The 20,309-nt window shown below is 38.4% G+C and overlaps 1 protein-coding gene across 2 annotated transcripts; it reads left to right on the forward strand.

Moving 5' to 3' along the window:
• Positions 1-1,376: 1,376 nt before the first annotated feature.
• Positions 1,377-14,970, forward strand: sgk2a (serum/glucocorticoid regulated kinase 2a). Of its 2 annotated transcripts, none has more exons than XM_070545181.1 (13): positions 1,377-1,536; positions 3,628-3,699; positions 4,220-4,281; positions 5,850-5,907; positions 6,943-7,026; positions 9,271-9,402; positions 9,786-9,898; positions 10,306-10,342; positions 10,420-10,506; positions 10,632-10,727; positions 13,298-13,453; positions 13,610-13,699; positions 14,671-14,970. In XM_070545181.1, exons 2-13 carry the CDS (start codon positions 3,643-3,645, stop codon positions 14,824-14,826), a joined length of 1,128 nt encoding a protein of 375 aa, XP_070401282.1. In that variant the 5' UTR covers positions 1,377-1,536; positions 3,628-3,642; the 3' UTR covers positions 14,827-14,970. The 2 variants fall into 2 exon arrangements, with proteins under 2 accessions (XP_070401282.1, XP_070401283.1); XM_070545182.1 differs by lacking the exon at positions 14,671-14,970 and adding an exon at positions 13,854-14,114.
• The last annotated feature ends 5,339 nt before the right edge of the window (positions 14,971-20,309 follow it).

Genomic DNA, 20,309 nt, shown 5'->3' on the forward strand with positions numbered 1-20,309 from the left:
ACTTTGGAAAAAGTGTGTGTGTGTGGGGGGGGGGGGGGGGGGCATGTCAAATGACATCCATGCTGTTCTGTCTGGGTTGGCTTTTACTGAAACAAACACTTTGAATTAATATCTGTAAAGGTGGAACTTCATTACAGGATTGCTAAAGTTCTGAATTTGTGCCCAAAGCACATTAAACCAGGAGAGTATGTTGTTTGACATCATGTAAGTTTTTTCTAACACGTGAGGTAATCTTTGAGCTCTGATTGACACAGTGAGGGTTGGAGGATGAGGAGGAGTAGGACCCAAAATGCAGATACCCAGAACGACTCAGAGCAGGAGAGGATGTAAAGTTAGACATCTTTATTAAGATGATGAGCCCAAGAAAACTAAATAAGGCAGAAGCCAAAAATCCTAGCAACCGAAGAGGGCGAAGGACAAAACAACGCTGACACGTACAATGAACCAACACCACATTGAGATGCAGACAGGGTTAAATACACTGGGGCAGGATGATTGGGAGATGAGTTGCAGGTGCATGGGGAGAGAAACTGGAAATCAGTTTACTAATCAGGGAGAGGCAAGTGAGCTGAGGAGGGGGAAATAACATGACCTAAGAAAAAACAAAACCTAAAGACTAGAAGAGCAAGATAAATAACTAATGATCTAAGGAGGAAGGAGAACTAAAAAACCGGTGGGGAAAGAAACACACTAAAAGAGACTAATTGAATGAAAAGCTAAACCTATAGAAAAACTACAGAGGGGTGACTAGGGGAGGCCAACGGGAGCACAGGACCTGGGGGATACCCCGGGGGAGAACCTGGAGGGGGCTGCAGACAAGGGGACACACGAGGAACACAAGGAGACACATGAGGGAGACGCAGATGCAGACCATGACACTGATATTTTTAATATTGTTATTGGATTAGTTAAATATCGGTAGTTTTTTAACTCTAAAATAAACAGAAGTAGCAAAAATGGTTTAAAACAAACCTTTTTTAATTAAAATGTTTCAAATATAATTTTTTAACTAAAAGTAAAAAAGGTAGCTAACAATAATATAATTTAAAATATTGCTGCTGTAATCTAATAATATTAACAATAAAAAGCTAACAGTACTGATCAATTTTAAAAGGAATGAGAAGTCATTTTAGCTCCGGCTACTGTATGATCAAAAACACACACACACACTTGTACATATTTGCCACCCTCTACATACACATGGTCATCTAAATCAAAACGTTCACTTTTACAAATTAGATTAGCAGTGGTTAGGAAAGCTTTTATTTTGAAAGCAATTAGCCTGGTCCGGAAGTGAGGACAAGCTTGTGTGTTTCTCCGCGTGCGCGTGAGGTCGCTCCGCCTCGTTTTTTTGACTCATTAACTTTCCATCAAAGATTTGCTGCCCTGAAGTCGAGGCGCTGACCTTCCGCTGTGTTTTAAACCAAAAGGCGTCGCTCAGGTAAACATCAGCCTGCGGACGTCTTGGTAGAAGTCTGGGTCCTGAGCTGAGCTGTCCGCCATCACGTCCATGTCCTCCTGCCTCTCTGCACTCAGGTGAGCCAACTAAAGATAACACCTTTCCATTCATTTGTAAGAAAACTATTTTCTTTTTCATATTCTTCTCTAGAGATCCGCTCTTTAGTCTGTACAGCTGTGGTGTTTTTACATTGCCTTTGTAAGAATTTACTCAGATCTTTCTAAATCTTTTTATATCCTGTTAGTTACAAACTCTCTTTTGCATCTTGAATAAATGTTTGGGGAAAAAAAAATCTGATCAAAACTGACAAGTGATACGTTGTTAATATTTATTAAAAATCTATGAATACTAATTTAAATGTCTTTTAATAAAAATGCCCTTTTATTTTTTAAATTTCATTAAAAAGACACTGTTGGATTTTGTTCCTCATTTATTTATTTATTTTTCAATTAGGTTTTTGGGGTGCAAGTAAAGGATCTGCAAGGTTACAGAAGTCCAGTTAACTAGTTAACTTTTATCTGTTAAAGAAAATGCAGCTCTGGCACATTCCTGTCACTTTTTCCCCTGACCTGCTAATAACACCTAAACAAATGATGTTGTGAACAACAACACCGTCTCAGTGGATCGCGCATGCGTCTCTTTATTTACATCATTATCTGCTGACAGAACGCCCTGTCCAGTGTTTCCTGGTATCTGGAGGCATTTGCAAAGCTTCTGATGAGGCTGACGCTGCTGGCAGCCAGAACACTCTGAGCTTTTGATTTTATTTGTTCTCCTATGGCACCTTCACACCCCACTTTGACAGCAAGCAAAGAAAAAGCCTACTAATGTTTAAATTAGACTGTTTTATAAAGGGAGAGCCCAGACACCCAAGAAAACTCATTTCGGCCGCTTATATCCGAGATCTCCTTCTTTCAGTCACTGCCAAAAGCTCGTGACCATAGGTGAGGGTAGGAACGATGATCCAATAGTAAATCGGGAGCTTTGCCTTCTGGTTCAGCTCTCTCTTCACCACGACAGACAGGCATAACGCCCACATCACTGCATATGCAGCACCAATCCACCTGTCGAGCTACATCTTTCCCTAAACTATGTAAGTGTATAAAACTATATGCAATTCTTAATCAAAATAAAGGAATAGAGTTAACTTTTTCCACCTGATGGCAGGTTTTTGATGAACATACTAATCCTAATATTCCATCTAGCCTCTTTAAGGGCAGAAAGGAGTTTATCCCTCTGGAGGCAGGCGTTGCGGATTTGCAACAGTTAAAACCTACCTACCTGGTTACTCCACATACGTATTTCATGAGCATTTGTTAACTCAGAAGTCGCCCTGAAGGACTTAGTTGTTCGTCCTTTTATCAAACTTATTTTGAGCCTGAGAGGGTTCATGCAAATTTGAAACAATAGTCTAAAAGTGGATTAAATATAAAATGTAGTATGTTTTATAAATGACAAAAAATTTGGGCTTTCACAACACAGATGATGTCATGATCATGTGTATCGGCATGTCTGCTTTAGAACAGATAAACAGAGCTGGACTTCCTCAGGAAAAAAACATCATTAGTGTGGCTTTTGTTGTGTGTGTGTGTGTGTGTGTGTGTGTGTGTGTGTGTGTGTGTGTGTGTGTGTGTGTGTGTGTGTGTGTGTGTGTGTGTGTGTGTGTGTGTGTGTGTGTGTGTGTGTGTGTGTGTGTGTGTGTGTGTGTGTGTGTGTGTGTGTGTGTGACGTAAACATGTGATCTTGTGTTTCAGTAAAGATGAAAAAGAAACAATATTTTAAATATAAACATGTTCATTTCCGTTTCGCTTTACACACATGCATACACACACACACACACACACACACACACACACACACGATAATTATTATTTTTGGGGGTGTCTAGTTTTTGTCTTCAGAGAGTCAGTACCATTACTGGGACTTTATAAACACTGACCACAATGAGAACAATGCATTTGCACGTTTATCTATTACTCACACAATGCACCTCATTGTTTTGTCAGCATTTCATTCCACGGAAACCGATCATTTGGATCCTTGGGGTGTGAAATACCGCAGTCAGCAGCTGATTTTGCCAAAATGAAACGCAGCAAGAAGAAATCGGCTAAATAAGGAAACGACTGTAGGACATGTTTGAGTCCTAAATGTCTGCTCTCCTCCCACAGGTTGGTCAAACACTGATGTTCCTGGTGGGTCTTCAGAGAGACCAGAATTTAAGAACCATGGCACACTGTAATGTGAGTGTTTGTTCCCTTTTTTGTCTTAAAACTCTGCAGCCTGATTTGTTCACTTTCATGACATTTTGAAGTGATTTTCGTTGTAAAATGTATAAATAACTATTATTTGGCCTAGTTTGGACAGCATCAGTTGACTTCTGTTCAGAAAAAAAGCACACGTTCTAGAAGACTGATGAGCTAACGGCTAGTCTGAATGGAGGCAACACCAATGTTCTTTGCTGACGTTTTAAAGATCATCAATCTCATAAATGTTAAAGTGGCTGATGCAACCTTTAGTTATAAACCTTTCCAGCACTGCCATTTTCACATCATGTGGAATTTTATAGTTATTAACAAATGTAATATCAAAATTTAGCTATTCTAGTTAATCTGCGAGTCAAGGATGCATGGATGCCTTAAATGCAGAGGATTAGAAGTTAATAAGTGTTTCTTATTTAATAGAAGCAGTTTATGATCAGTGTCAATGACATACGTGTGTATTTCCTGTTGGCTTTTAAGTAATCTTGTGTTTTTTTTCCAGTTGCGATCAGCATCCCCTTCTTCTCATGACGATGTCAATTTGGGACCTTCAGCAAACCCACAGTCAGTAGTTGTGCTCAGGCTGATGTTTACTCAGATGGATTAGCCCACGTGTAAACATTTCTGCATAAATGTTGTTTGGAACGTCACAGAAGTTACAGTTTGAATAGAACATCTGGGGTTTTCGGCCCTTTACCGGTAAAAGAACAGATCCTAATATTGCAGGAAAACAGGTCCTTCCATAAAAAAGTTTTGACCTAATAGAATTCCTGTCTTACCTTCAGGGCTGTTGTCCGGCTCCGTGAGTCACCTTTTATCGAATCTCGGTTTATGAACAAGTTTTTTGTATTCATCAGAATTTAGTGATCCATTAAAATCTTCTCTGCCGAGGGTCTTGTCCTGGAATGCAGTGATATTTTTTCTTTTTGTCTTTAGGAAGTTCAGCTTTTGTATCATCTGTTTACAAAACCCCTTTTCCATGAACCTTCTGACTTCTTAAGATAATCTTTAACAAACAGTAGAGGGGCGGCCGTGGACATTTATTAAACTTAACACTGACTGAAGTGAGAGACGTCTAGCTGTGAACGGATTCTTTCATGACCTCGAGGACTTTAACTTAACCTTGGACCACGTGTATGACTAGTTCACCTCAGTGTCCTTTAGTTGTGCATTATAATAACAATCTTTCTTCTATTTGGCAAACCAAACCAAACGTTGTACAGACAGTGATCTAGATCTACAGTCTCTTTTTGTACTTGTATATAAATACTACATATAGTACACTCTAAGAAAGGAAATGTTGAATTTACCAAGTTGTCAACTGGCTCCACTAAACCTCGTTACTTAAAGGTGTTATAGCAAATCTGCAAACAAGCTAGGTTTTGAATTCAAACACGGTCATGGAACACTCACCCTTTCCTCTTGGGTATCTTCCCTGAGGCACTTCTTCCGAAACTGGAGGAAACGAGATAGTGCTAAACACCAGGTACCGTTTTCTAGGTCCAAACGTCTTTTGTTGTCCGTGATTTCAAATGACGTTTTTCATTTTGAGACTGGTAGTTTGTCCTGAAGTTAAAGTGGTATTAGCCGGCTGTTTGTCCAACTCTTATATTATTGAGACACAAACCTCTCACATCAGGGGTGTTTTGTTGCTAAATATGCAAATGTGTGGAGGACCCAAGTGTGGCAGTTGAGCAAGTCCAACAACCGGATGGTCCAGTGGTTGCTTTCGGTCTGAAATGTGTTATTGGTGGAGGTTTTAGGACAAATGCAAGACAACTACTTAATTAATTTTTTTCATATTTTTTAATCTCCACAAGATAGTCATAGCTATACTACATTAGAACAAGGCGTGAAAATGTTTTAAGGTAATTTATTTTCCATATTTGCTATTGCAGTTATAAATGTAAAGACAAATATACATTTACATTTAACGAAAAAAGTTTAACAGTGTATATTACTCTTTACATTTAAGCAACTACGTCTAGCGGAATCAGGTGACATAATTTGGTTAAGCAAATTCAACTTTTCAGTTTTACAGTGTAGTTCCTAAGCACATTTAATTCCAAATTTTATGTCTTTTTGTCTGCAAATGAACCACATTTACTCACATTTCTCCTATCTCTGTACAGTGCCAGACCAACAGACTTTGACTTCTTGGCTGTCATTGGTAAAGGGACCTTTGGAAAGGTAAAACTGAAACAACTACTTATTTATCTCTTTATTGATGACTGCATCTCCTGTTTAGATGTCAGCAGGTTTCTCGTTAACCCTCTAGTTCTGTGCAGGTTTCTTAGTTTATTTGTTCCTGATTAAACGACAAGCCTCTTATAAATGAATAGTTTTTGTAGTTTAATCATTTACTATGCTGTAATTCTTTTCTGTGCTGACCTTGTGTGACAGAAGGGAGAAAATAACAGAATAAACTACCTTTATCAATATGTGTGCTTTATTAATCATTAGCTGTGCCACTCACAGAGACGTTTTATGGTTTTCCTCAACATCAGTCAGTCCTACAAAAGTTTTTTAACATTTTAATTATTTAAGACTCTATAGTCATGTTTGTTGTCCTGCTGAACCTTTAACCAAAGGTCCTGCAAGGAATGGTGTTGATTTGGATTTAGGTTTGTTTTCGCCATCATACTGAAATCTTAGCTTCTCTAATCACATGCATGTTATAACTGAATTGTAGAAACCTTTACGCAGCACACGCATGATTCCCTTAACTTCTAATGGAAATATTTAGCTTCCTATAAAAATAGGGACTTATTCTTCTCAGCTGATTGTGGACTGTTTGTTCAGGAGGCCCAAGCTCACTGGTGTGCTTATTGGAAAGCCAAAAGAAAGACATAATAACAAAATAAAATGTAGATAATCTTTGATTTATTATCTGATTGTTTATTAGGACAAAACAAGAACTGATCCAACATTTTCCCCAATAATTTCCCAAGATGTAGTATTTTATTAAACACTGTTGCTAATCCTTTAGCAACTACTTGTCTTCCAAACCTAATTGTGTTTTATGTATTAAGTTAACTCTTCATGGTTGCTTTCATAGTACTTTTTTCTTTTAATCAACGTAGCTCTTTTTTCTCAGTATCAGCTGTTTCCTCCGATCACCTTTCCGCATGCTTTGCTTTGCTGAAATGTCCTGACAGCAGTGTGATGTGATGCTGGTACTGAATATTTACTAAACAAACCACTAACAAGAAAACCATCATGCAGGTCCTGCTCGCCAAGCTCAAAGCCGACAACAAATTCTACGCCGTCAAAGTGTTGCAGAAGAAAATCATCCTGAAGAAAAAAGAGGTATTTCTATCCAAGTTTTTCTTTGTTTTTCTCTGAATCCATAAAAAAAAACCAAATCAATCTGAAAGCAGACATAAGAGGAAATGTGTTTGTGTCTGAGCATAAATCTATCTTTGGGAGTTATTAGTAAACAATTTTCTGACCTCTCAACACGACCGGCATCTTATCTAATCTCCAGCTTGTTACGTGCAAAGGACACATTTTACAGCCCACAGAAAATAAACCCGGTTACTTCTGTGTTTGTCGAACAACATGGAGAGAATATCTAATTGAAGACACTGATTCTCCTCTTATTTTGAAAGGCTCTTTTCTGCTTAGCCTAAACTGTTGAAGGCCCATGGAACAAACATCATTGCCCCGTGTCATTTTTGATTTTCTGAACGCTAAATTCAAAAGCCTGTCTTCACCTGTAGTGCTTGTGGGCGTAGACGTCAGTCTTTTATGCTCCTTTGAAGTCTGATAAAACCGTGTCTTCGGGTTTTACGGAGCTTTTATATCTACCAGTTTCTACAAACCTTTATTAGGGTCTTAATTTTTACTGTATACAGTACAATAGGAAGCCCAGGAAAGGCAGATTTTGCATTTTACTCATTAACACACTCTAGAAATGAAATGTTGAATTTACTTAACCAAGTTATTTCAGCTAGTTCCACTAAACTCAGTCGCCTGAATGTAATTGTTAAATGTTTTTACATTAAAAGTAAATGTATATTATTCCTTACATTTAAAGGAGTCATCACCTGAAATTTTCGCTTTTCCACTTTTCAACTTGGAAAAATGTTCATAATATAATTCCTAGTGATATTTCACTGGCCGGGAAGCTGACATTTAACATTGGATCGTTTTATTACTCTTGGCTTCTTCAACCAGCCCACGTGCACCCCACAAGCAAGCACACTCAAAAACAAGATCTTGAGTTCTGGCTTTGATGTTGTCACAAAGGCAGGATGTGCAGTATCATATATGGACAACGTAGAGCAATGCCGCTGTAGCCCGCACTGCTTCCCCTCAAGTTCAGTCGAGCGCTGCCATTACTGAAATCGGGAGAATGGTAAATGTCTTAGCGAGTTTCACTTGTAAGCTGCTCAGTTGTTATCTGCCAAACTCCACACATAAATGTGTTTGTTTAACAGAAATCAGACACACCTAGCAAACATTGGTCCAATGGCAAGGCTGCGAAAGACGTGGAATTCACAACCAGAAAAGAAGTTTCAACTTTCATTCTGGAAATAGTCTTCTCAAAAAATATAGTAATAATGGTTCAGATTTTAAAATATCAAACATTTATTGGAGTGCCATCGTCGTTTTAACACCATTTTTGGTAATAGAAACATTTTCAGGTAATAATAGGTGTCAAAGCGGTAGCTTCACTAGCAAAATGCCCGACTTGCACTCAGAGGGCCCGGGTCTGAATCCAGGCTGGGACATATGAGATTCTGACCTAGATGGCAACATGCGCATCAAAAAACCAAACATTTTCCCTAAATAGACTGACGTTGTTTATTTTAAATACATGTAAACATGTCAGTTTTGCTGAAGGCGAACTGGTTCTAATCAAGCTGAAGCAACCTGATAATGCAGTAGGAAAGCGACTGAATCTGCATGTGAATGGCTACGTTGAGCTGATACTGGTAACCTCCGGAAGTGACGAGTCCGTGGAAGCGGTCTTTTAAAAATATTCACCCAAAATAACACGTGTAACAGTGACGTGTTGCGAGGTTCATGACTGGGGAGGCGCTGACTGCTCTGGAGTCACTTACAAATATATGATCCCAAAGTAAAAGCTTGTATTTTTATATATATATATTTTACCTTGAATTAAATATGTTGTTGTTTTAAAGCTTTTTGATCATAATTTAATCAATTTCATACTATTCAAATACATACAATTTCATATACACACACTAGCAAGAAAAGTAAATTAATATTTGTTTTGTTTTCGATCTGTGTTGCTATAAGCTAACTGGAAGAATGTGGCATGTCGCCACCTACTGTACCGGAGTGGAATGAACTTCATTTGAGGGTTTTCTAACGTACATGTAAACCTGTAAAGCTGTCAGTTATTACTTTAGATCAACCTAGATTGACTTAGATGCACTTGTAAACACACTGACTGTGTGAACTGCAGGTAGCACTGGGAAACATCAACTTTGTGTTTTCACTTTAATTGCAAACATAACAATATTTAGCTGCAAAGAAGCAACATAAACTATTTGAAAGTTTCTGTTTTTACTTTCTGTTTAGCAAAAGAACATCATGGCAGAGAGAAATGTGCTACTGAAGAGTCTGAAACACCCGTTTCTGGTTCGACTTCACTACTCCTTCCAGACTGCTGAGAAACTCTACTTTGTCCTTGACTACGTAAACGGAGGGGAGGTGCGTGTTGCACAGTAAAACCTGTAAACAAACAAAAACTACTTTAGTTTTTAGACAAGAGATTTCACTAACTTGTATCGAGGCTGATTTAGAGTTGGAGCAAATATCCAAAACGCAAAGTGAAGTTATGAACATTTCTTGTGCCAGTTTTATTGGCAGTAAAAAAACTCTTCCTTCTAGTTTCATCTTTTAATGTTTTAACATCTTTGTGTTTTAATATTTATGTTGTTTTTGGTCTGTTTTATCTCCATTATTGTTAAGTGTCCTTCAGTGTCTTGAAAGGTGCTTTTTAAAATAAAATATATTATTATCATTATTATTATTGTTGTTGTTGTTTCTTGTTGCATTTCACATTCTGATGTCATCCATGTGTCTCTCCTCAGCTGTTCTTCCACCTGCAGAGGGAGAGGTGTTTCTCAGAGCCCAGAGCCAGGTTTTATGCTGCTGAAGTAGCGAGTGCTATCGGCTATCTCCACTCTCTTAACATCGTCTACAGGTCAGACACAAATTAATTGGAATACAGTGATCCCTCGCTACTTCGCGGTTCGTTTATCGCAGATTCACGACTTCGCAAATTTTTTCTTTGGAGCCTTATTCAAGGAAAATCCGCAGATTCACGGTATTTTTCACCGATTCGCGGTATTTTTCTATGCGAAATATCAAGAAATTCCTGTTTTTTTTTCATCAATGTCATCATAAAATGCACTTTTTGTAATAAAACTGTAAAAAACCAAGTAAAAAAATTTTTTTTCTTGAGTTTTACCCACAAAAAGAGAATGTGCTGTACTGTAAATATCGCGGCCAGGTCTGGAACGCATCTACCGCGATAAACGAGGGATCACTGTATCTGCTTTATTCACCAAAAGTCAGCTCAGTTGTTGACCATGTATGTTTTTCTTTCAGAGATCTGAAGCCAGAAAATATTCTTTTAGACTCACAGGTGAGTCACAGTGAAGTCTTGATTCTTTTGTTTGTATTTGGTGCGGCGTGTGATTGCTTGTGTCTTTGCATGCACAGGGCCACGTGGTGCTGACAGATTTTGGACTATGTAAAGAGGGTGTTGAGCCTGAAGGCACCACATCCACATTCTGTGGCACTCCAGAAGTAAGAAAGCCGCTTTTTAAAAGTCAACTTACCCAATTTCTCCTGTAAATGGATTCCAGCTTCAACATTAAAAACAAAAAAAATCTTGTATTTGTTCTTTAAATTATTGTTGTCTCTTTCTAAAGTACTTGGCGCCAGAGATTCTCCGTAAGGAGCCGTACGACAGGACGGTGGACTGGTGGTGTCTAGGAGCAGTTCTGTATGAGATGATCTACAGCCTGGTATGTTTGTGTGTGGTTGAGTTTCAACACATTTATTTACAAAAAATTCTATAGACACAATGTTTAGTTTTTACCATTATTTTCTGGAAATATTCATTAAAATGTTGTTGAAAATGAATGAAATGATGCCCAGTTGTTGAAAAATATTGGCAACTTCATAACATATAACCATAAAAATTAGGTCTAAAAACATGAGAGCGGGTCTATGTCTCTGGGCGACGCCATACTAGATGCTATGTTTCCTTGTACAGGAGCCCATGAGGTCAAAATGCATTTAGTGATTTGTAACAAACAATTACAAAACTTTTGTCATTCTTAAATGTTGTTGTTTTACACATTTACCTCTTCACTTGTTGCCAGTGACGAAAGGTAAAGCTAAAGTTTGCACTCTCCAGGGCTTTTTGACCCTAATGGGCATCCATTGGTAAGGTCTTACTCCAACACAAAAATACTGCTTGCTTGCAACGATTTAGGCATCTGCTGCCCCCTATCGCCAGGAAAAATATACACTGTCACTTTAATGTTTTTGGAAACATTGCAATATGTAAGAATATAGTAAGAATTTTACACTGAGAAAATCACAAAAGAGTCTAATGTCATTTTGGAAGGTTAAACTGAAACATATTTCATATCCAGCTGGCTGTGAGGATTGTCAGTTTTTCTCCTTTCAAAACAAAGGAAGGAGGGACGTAACTACTCTTTACCATCAGTGAGTGTGAGGTTGCCGTGTCTCCTGTGAGCTAATACAGCAGTGCCGACAACTAATTTGACGACGGCCAGTAAAAAGCTCCAGAGTTGTTCAGAGTGGTAGCAGTAACCAAATTTTGCAACAGGATGTCATTTTTACTTCATTTCCACATAATGCACCTTTAACAGTAATGAGTTGTTTATCCTGATGGTATTTGTTGAGACTGATTCAGACTATGTGATCAAATTCTTTCTGGCTTAAATTTCCCATCTAAAGTCATCAACATACATATTTATAAATTAGGGTGACCATACGTCCTATTTTCCCCGGACATGTCCACTTTTCACTCTCTGTCCGGGGCGTCTCGGGGGGTTTCTTGTATTGACGAAAATGTCCAGTTTTTCATCCAGGAGCAGGGATCGAATTATGGGGGAGCTGGATATCCTACACATCCAGGGAGAGCCGGAAAAATGTTTTCTACCTATATTACATCATTCATGGACTCTCAGCGTACCGGGGTTCTTTTGAGCAGAGAGCATCTAGAGCGGCAGAGCGCTGATGGTGCGCTCCAGGCAGCTGCGTCCAGCGCACGGTCCATTCTCAAAGTGGCGCAACCAAAAAACTATCATTAACCCACGATTGTTCATGTCCACTTATATTCTCTACTTTCTGTCTTATTTGTGCCTGAAGCGCTCTGCTACTGCGGAGCTCATCACCTGTGCTGCGGTGATTTCACCTCACTGACGCAGCATCGAAACACGCTCTCCGCTTTGCGGTCAGGAGATCCCTTTGATCTGCTCAAAAGTAACAGATGAGGTGAAAAAGTAAGAATCCAGGCAGCAGTTATTCTGGAGAGTTTAGAGGAGATGCAGGAAGATGAGAGACAGACAGGACAGGAAAATAGTTAAATAAAAACAAGAGAACGAAACAAAGTGTTGAAAAGTAAAATGTAGGTAGATTTATCTCCACTACACGTTTTTACCTGTATAAAATAAGTTATACACATGTAATATTTATACATCTGATAGAATTCAGATCGCCTTCAAAACTCAGTCACACACCCAGGGCCGTTTCAAGACATTTTGGGGGCCAAGGCAAAACATAACACCCCCACCCCTATAAATGGACCCCCCAGAAGCCTCTGTGTAATTCCCACCCTTTCCAGTAGTTAGTTATACAGTGTTTGTAAAAGCCCCTCAGACATTAATGACATGTTCTAATATTATCAGATGAAAAACTAAATGATCAGCCATGCTGTCTGATCTGCTTCTTTTCTAAACTTGCAAAAAGTAACAAAACCATTTGAAAGCCGCTATTTGTGGATTCTCTAAACGTTTCCATGGAGTGTGTGACAACTTATTTTTTCATTGATCCTATCGTCTAATCTCACAGCTGAAACAAGCATCCTTAATAATCTGTGCACAGGAAGCATACCGACGCTGTAGTAAAACAAAAGGTATAATAATTTCTTAATACAACCTTGTTGCAGCACTAAAGCAGCAGAAAAATTAGATTTTGCAATAAATATGTCAATTATTAACATATGAATTGTTTTAGAGCCCTTTTATTGGCAGAATCTGATATTAATTTTAGCTCTTACCAAAAAATGGGTCCCAACGTGGTTTGTGTGGCGTTGCCATAGTGAGACGTCATAGGCACAGATCCCCTGTCCTCTTTTTTGGAAATGGAAACATGGTCACCCTATTATAAATGCATAAATATTTCTTTTTGCTATTTTTACATATTTATTGGACAGCGTTACCTTAAAATAAGACTGAAATCAAGCCCTGAAGAGGTGTTACGTGTAGAATTTTTATTTATTTTTTTCCCAGAATAAATTCTTCATTTTACACTATAACGTACTAACCTAACTTCTCTTCAGCCTCCTTTCTACAGCCGTGATGTTGGTGAAATGTATGATGGGATCCTCCACAAGCCACTGCCGCTCCCCGCCGGGAGGTCAGAGGTGGTCTGCTCTCTGCTGGTGGGTCTTCTGCAGAAAGACCAACACCGACGCCTCGGGGCCATCGCTGACTTTGTGAGTGTGTCATTTTAAAATTCATCATTTCAGACAAATGGCAATAAAAAAGATGCTTCAATTAAGAAATCAGTTTACAAAAGATAAATGGTTAAAATTAACCATTAAAATTAATTAATAAATTAACAAGTTTAACTGTTTTTGCTTCAATTGCAGCTGGAGATAAAGAACCATCCCTTTTTTACTCCGATAAACTGGGATGACCTGTACCACAAAAGGATCACCCCCCCTTATAACCCCAACGTGGTGAGCTGTTTCACTTTCAATGTGTAGCCTTTCAATTCTATTAATCTTCATTCAGAAAAAAATATTTTTTACTGAACAAATTTTTATGGATATGAGTATTTTTATGGATCCATGCAAATGGATAACAAACAACGTGACATACTCACTGCTACAGATGTCAGTCAACTGGGCAGTCTGCCATACACTGTCGAAGAAGATGCAACGTTTCGCCCACCAAACAGAACGCGGTGATTGGACCGGAACCAGACTGTGCAGGGCTGCGGAGGCTCTATTAAAGCGTGGCTAGACCAACAGGCAGAGCAAAATCATTTAGCTTCAGCAACTGATGGTCCAGATTCTAGGCTTGGTCAAATCGCCACTTCTTTTAAATTCATCAATGGCACCACCATAAAGAAAAGGAGTGATGAGGATATCTAATGGCAGACTTGGAGCAGATCAAAGACCATCTCGCAAAAGAAGTCCGATGATGCAAACATTTATACAACCTTCACAGAAGGTGATCAGAGATGTGCAGCAAACTTTTAATTTGTGGAAGGAAATTGTGGGAAACGTGGGCTCCGAGTTGTCGACTGCATGAAGAGATGGAAGAGACTGAGGGACACATTTGTCCGTGTTAATAAATCTCTGAAATACATAAACACAATACAAATATACATTAGTAAATATGCATTTGTGGACCACAGACGTGATTACAATGGTGGCAGAAAAGTGCTACGCCCTCTGTTGTCCTGGAGGGGAATTGCTTTGCAACGCTCCTCAGGCAACGGAGAATTCTGAAAGGTAAACGTCTCTTTCAATGCACACCCGAGCTGACGGAGAAGTATAAACTAGGCTTTAGTATTATTATATACAAAATATGTGTATTTTCTTTCTTATTTTAAATTTTCATTTACTTTTACTGCATTTTTACAGGCTATTATTTTATGTGCTATGTAAGCTGTACTTGCATATTTACTCTATTCTTCTTTCAGAGAGGCCCAGCTGACACTCAGCATATTGATCCGGAGTTTACCAGAGAAATGGTTCCTAACTCAGTGGGTCGGACCCCCGAACTCAACGCCAGCACCAGCTCTAGCAACGCCTTCAATGGCTTCTCCTTTGTTGGCACTGACGACGGCTTCCTGTGATACAAAAGAAACTTTGAATTCATAACGTTTTAATAAATCAATGTCAGGGACCAACATTTACCTTACAATAAGCTAAAGATGTGCATTCTGACCTAAATCTCATGGAGAGCAGCTTTTGATCAACATTAACACGAATGTAATTATCAGTAACATCAACCAGGAAATGATACTGAAGGATTCAAACAGATGGTGACATTTGTGTTTTTATGCAGCTATGTTTAACCTCATTTATCAGTTCATGCTTTTGTCTTGAAGTATTTGTAAAGCTCTGTTGCTAAAATGACCAAAGAATCCTCTTCTGGTTTTCAGTTAATTTTATATTTTTCTAAACTGCAACAAAATCACTGCTAAGTAAATTTTTTGCATTGAGGAACAAGGACATAATCACATACAAAGGATGTTTCTTCTTATTTTTATTGGGTACAGAAGTTTTTACTGCTTTAAAATGATCTTTAACAAACTAAAGAAAATGGATCAAAATATTTGAGCAGATGCTGAGAAAAATATTTCTTGCAATAATAAAACTGTAATCTTACTACTGGCCATCACAGCAGTAGTCCTGTTAATGGGTTTAATGTGTACAGTAATAATCTACTCTAATGTGCCAATAGTATAGAATGTATCTTAATTTTTATGTACTGAAACTAAGACAGATTTAGAGAAATCTACACAAATACTTCATATTATTTTTTGTAATATGTACAGTTGTATGTATGATAGTGAATTTGTTTGGAGTGCCTTGTGAAAAAAATTTAAAATACACAAATCCAGGTCCTGTAAACATAAAATTTGAAAAATATTTTCCAGTATAAGCCATGATGTGCCTCAAACAAGTTTAGTAGAGAATGAATTGTTATATGTGTTGTCAATGTGTAATACTGTTAGAAAATAGGAATGTTTTTTTTCCTCATTCATATTAAAAAAGCTTTGTTTGTACATCTATGAAAAAATTTATTTTTAATTTCCGAACACATCTTGTTTCTATCAACACCCATGCAACAGTGTCACTGTCTCACACACACACACACACACACACACACACATATATATATATATATATATATATATATATATATATATGATGCTTCAAATGCATACATTTTGTGTGAATTATGCATTCATGTAATGTGAAAATGACTATGTTTGTTCTTTAAATGTATTATTTGAAATAACAAATATTGATTCAATTTTTCAAACTGCAACTCTATTGTTTTCCAACTGTTGCTATTGGTATTACCGTCATGTCTGTATAAAAACAAAACCTCTTAATAAACCAGGAGGCTGTCAAAATTATTGCTTGTTATTTTTTTTTAGCTGACTTTTTCCAAGTGAGAAAATCCAGATATTTGTCAAAAACGGGTTAGAATTGCACTTCCATCAATGAAACGCAGGTTGAAGTGCCACCAAGGTGTGAAGAACATGTATTGCTGCTTATTTTTTAGGTGGACAAACTGCAGGAATCTATTCTTACTTTAAAAGTGTGCAACACAGAAAAACCTATTTTAACTGTCCTAATGGATGTGACCCCGCGAGGAAAGTTGATAGTTGAGCAGGGTTGATGGTTTATCCCTTGGGTCCATGTGGCAGGGGTGAGGAGTGAGCACCACCTCACGTCTGCCACGTGGACCTCAAGGCATAAACCATCAATCCTGCTCAATGGTCAACTTTCCTCGCGGGGTCACCCATAAAGACAGTGGGAGGGTTAAATGATTTCTTTTTTTATGATTATCAGTCACTCTGAGTTTTTCATGCAGGCTGAACATGAAAATTGTGTCCTACACCTATCCCCTGCATTAGCTTCTGATAGAGAAGATGGTGAAACACTAGGATTTGAAAAGCCTGACAGATCTACATCACACTGTAACTTTAGATTCATGGACTCACCCATCGAGGGGCGAATTGGTATTGCATCTGCAGTGATGCGGGTGGTGTATCGATCTGTCTCGTAAAGAGAGCTGAGCCGGAAGGCAAAGCTCTCGATTTAACGGTTGATCTACGTTCCAACCCTCACTTATGGTCACAAGCTTTGGATAGTGACCGAAACAATGAGATCACATACAAACGATACGAGTGGCCGAAATTTGTATTCTCCACAGGGTGGCTGGGAGGAGCCAATTGAGGCTGTTTATCTTTTTTGATGTTTAAACTAGACTAACCTCAATCAGATCAAATTCTCTATTTCTTATGATGGATTAACAATTTTCCTCTTACCAAGTTTAGGTGAGAGTACACCTGACTGCCTTTTTCACAGAAATGTGATATTAGAGTGATGTGACAAAAACAGATATGAATCATTTTTGACTTAATTAGGCTTTACATACAGTTGGGTTCTTCATTCTTGTCTTTTTGATGCCAGCACACAATCATCTAAAGTCAATGGAAAAAATGCAGAAAGAAATATGTTAATAGCAGCTTCTGTAAATTTGCACAAAGAAATTACAATTGAAATGGAAATGTACATTAGGAAAATGTGGTTGTTTTTACATTTTCACGCTAAACAAATACATTAGATTTGTGTATACGTAGACCCTTTTACTACCTACGTCATCAAAAGTTGCGCGCGCAGCCTGGCAACGAGAGTGAAGGCTTCCTCATTCACACTCGATACTAAAACAGCGTTTTAAACCCTTTGTTTTGAAGTTCTGAGCATATAAAAATGTCAGGTTGTTGCGTGTATGGATGCCAGAATCGCTTCTCTTCAAGCAGTGGACTGAAACTTTACAGAATTCCGAAGGGAGCACATCCATTTCAACAAAATCGGAGGCGTCTGTGGCTGCAGGCCATCAAAAGGGTTGATGAAAACTGGACTGAAAACACGATCCGAAATGCTCGAGTTTGTAGCGCCCATTTTATATCAGGTAAGGTAATTATGTACTAAGATTACACCAGAAAGCTGGTTAACGTGTGTTCTATTAAATAAAGTAAGTTGCGTTTGCTTTTAAGCAGTAAATTTATTTACAGGCGAGGTGTCATTGGACTCCTCGAGTCCTGATTTTGTGCCTTCTGTGTTTACGTACACAAAGCGAAGTCCAAACCCCCATGCCAAGATGGACAGGTAATGTTTACACCTTCCCGTCACCAGTGTTGGGCAAGTTACTTCAAAACTGTAATGCATTAGTTATTACACGTTACTCTCATTTTAAAGTAATTCATTACATTACAATATTACTGATTTTAAAATGTAAGGCATTACACTACTTTTGCATTACTCTATGTTACTTTCACCAAAACAACTTCAATATGAATCTGGTAATCTGACGCTCAGTGAGCTCATGACATATATGTGGAAAGTGATGTGGTATCTGAGCTAGGATAAAGCTTTGATTGATTGATTGATTGATTGATTGATTGATTGATAACAGTGCTTTAAAATGATAGTTTATCAAATAAAAGCAACAACAATCTGTACCCTCAGCACGTTGCCATCTTATATTAACTGAGCAGAGAGTGAGGTGATGGGGGCTCTAAGCCTATATTTGCCATGGTCCCCAAATGCCTTGATACGGCCCTGGATGTGGGACTGACTTCTGGGGTGATCTGATTCTATCACATGTACAAATATTAAATGCTTATATATTATTGCTTTTCACTGGTAAAAATGTGTATTGGGGATAAATCTACCTACTTTTTTTCTTTTCAAGCACTTTGTCTTGTTTTCTTGATTTTATTTGTATAATTTCCTGCCCTTTCTCCCTCTAACCTTCCTGCATGCTGCATGTTTTCTCCGTCTTCCAGAAAACTGTTTCCTAGATTTCCTACTTTCTAACTAATCAGCCAAAGGGATCTAGTACCGAACGCAAACAAAAAAAAAAAAAAGCTTAATCTGCGCTGTGCTCCAGCAGCAATGAGTTGAAAGCACCGGGGCACAGACTATGAACTTAGCTGAAAAGTACATGAAGTACCAGAGAATATGGGCTGATATAAACAATCGCAAACAAATTACTTTGTTTTGGTGGAGCAATTTTATGAATATAACAGCGGCCGCGCGCAGGACACAGCGGGAGTATTTGAGCCATTACCACTGCGTCCTCTCTGCTCATAGAATGCCCGCAAGGCTGAGCCCATAAATGACGTAATATATGTGGATACTGCCTTTTTCAGGCTTCTCGCAATTAGAATTTTTAGAAAACCCACATCTTGATTCTGGGTTTAAAAATGCATTGTAATTACCGCGTTACTGACAATTGTACCGAGTAAATATTACCATTTTCTTTCCCTGTAGTGCCTTACATTACCACATTACAGCAAAAAGCAATGCATTACAGTAATTAATTACTTTTGTACCGCATTACTTCCAACACTGCCCATCACAGATATATTTAATATTTAGAAATTCTTGCTATTCATGATGTTCAGTGTTATTATATCTTGGCTCTTGACTTGTGTAACTGTTAAGTAATTTAGACCTAATTTAGACTTTGAATAAAATTGCTGCTGCGTGGCTGCAGCATGACCCAAGTCTGGAACATCAAAATGACAGAATTAAACAAATTTATACGCTTTATTTCATGCTTCAAATTAACATTTCATTCTAATTCATCTGTATTTTCCCACTGCATATTAGTATAAACTGTATTTCTCTAAAATTAACACGACTGTACTCTGAGCACGCTAAAAAAAGAAACCTATACTATACTCACCCTGCCATGCAGGTACAGTTGGCTGTCAAGACGTAGTTCTCTGGTTTGTTTATTATGACCCAAGCCTCGTACATAGCAGTCTTGTGACCTCAGGAATTCACATGATAGGGTGGGGCCAGGCTTCACAATGAACTCACCCGAAACTCTGGCTGAATAGGACCCACACCCACCCTCACACCTTGGCTCATGTGTTTATGTAGAAGATCATCAGGGGGTCTTTTGTTCCCTCTTCGGGGGGAAACTCCCACTGGGATTAAATCTGGGACTCTCCACCATTTGACCTTAGAACTGAAGAAGCCTCTCGGATGAGAGGTGAAACATCTTCAGGCAACTCAAAGAAGTCCAGACGCTTTTCTTTCAAAGCTCATTAGACTACAATGACCTGGATGACTGAGAACCTTCACAGACATACAGCAGTCTTGTGTCCTTGTCTTTGGCTAGGAAGGACTTCTGCCTTCAAGACGCAAAACTCAGAGTCTTTGTCGTGATATTTTACTTTCTGTACGTGGCCACAGACAACATAGTTGTATGCATCTAACGATTTGTATGCCCGTAGCTTCTCACGTGTGTACTTACTGGGCCTCTCCACTAAAAACGTATATATATCGGGCCACTGGATATCTGGCCACACACCTACATCTTCCACCCATTCCGTAATGCCACAGGGATCCGGGAGTCTGTTGCCATTCGTTAAAGTGAGTTTAATAATATAACATTCAAGATTTGCAGGTGATAACCCTGCAGCGTAGCTTGATAAAGCCTGAAACAACGCCATTCTCTGTTGCCAAGCTGCACGTGCATTCTCGCTGACGTCATATTGTTTACAAACAGTAAAAGGGTCTA

Source organism: Nothobranchius furzeri, chromosome 15, assembly GCF_043380555.1.
Source record: "Nothobranchius furzeri strain GRZ-AD chromosome 15, NfurGRZ-RIMD1, whole genome shotgun sequence".
Taxonomy (NCBI): Eukaryota; Metazoa; Chordata; class Actinopteri; order Cyprinodontiformes; family Nothobranchiidae; genus Nothobranchius; species Nothobranchius furzeri.

Excerpts from the sequence above, each read along its gene's own strand:
- sgk2a (XM_070545181.1), top strand. The coding sequence starts at position 3,643 with ATGTTCCTGGTGGGTCTTCAGAGAGACCAGAATTTAAGAACCATGGCA. Across the intron at positions 10,507-10,631 it reads CATTCTGTGGCACTCCAGAA|TACTTGGCGCCAGAGATTCT; the intron begins GTAAGAAAGCCG and ends CTCTTTCTAAAG. Across the intron at positions 10,728-13,297 it reads ATGAGATGATCTACAGCCTG|CCTCCTTTCTACAGCCGTGA; the intron begins GTATGTTTGTGT and ends ACTTCTCTTCAG.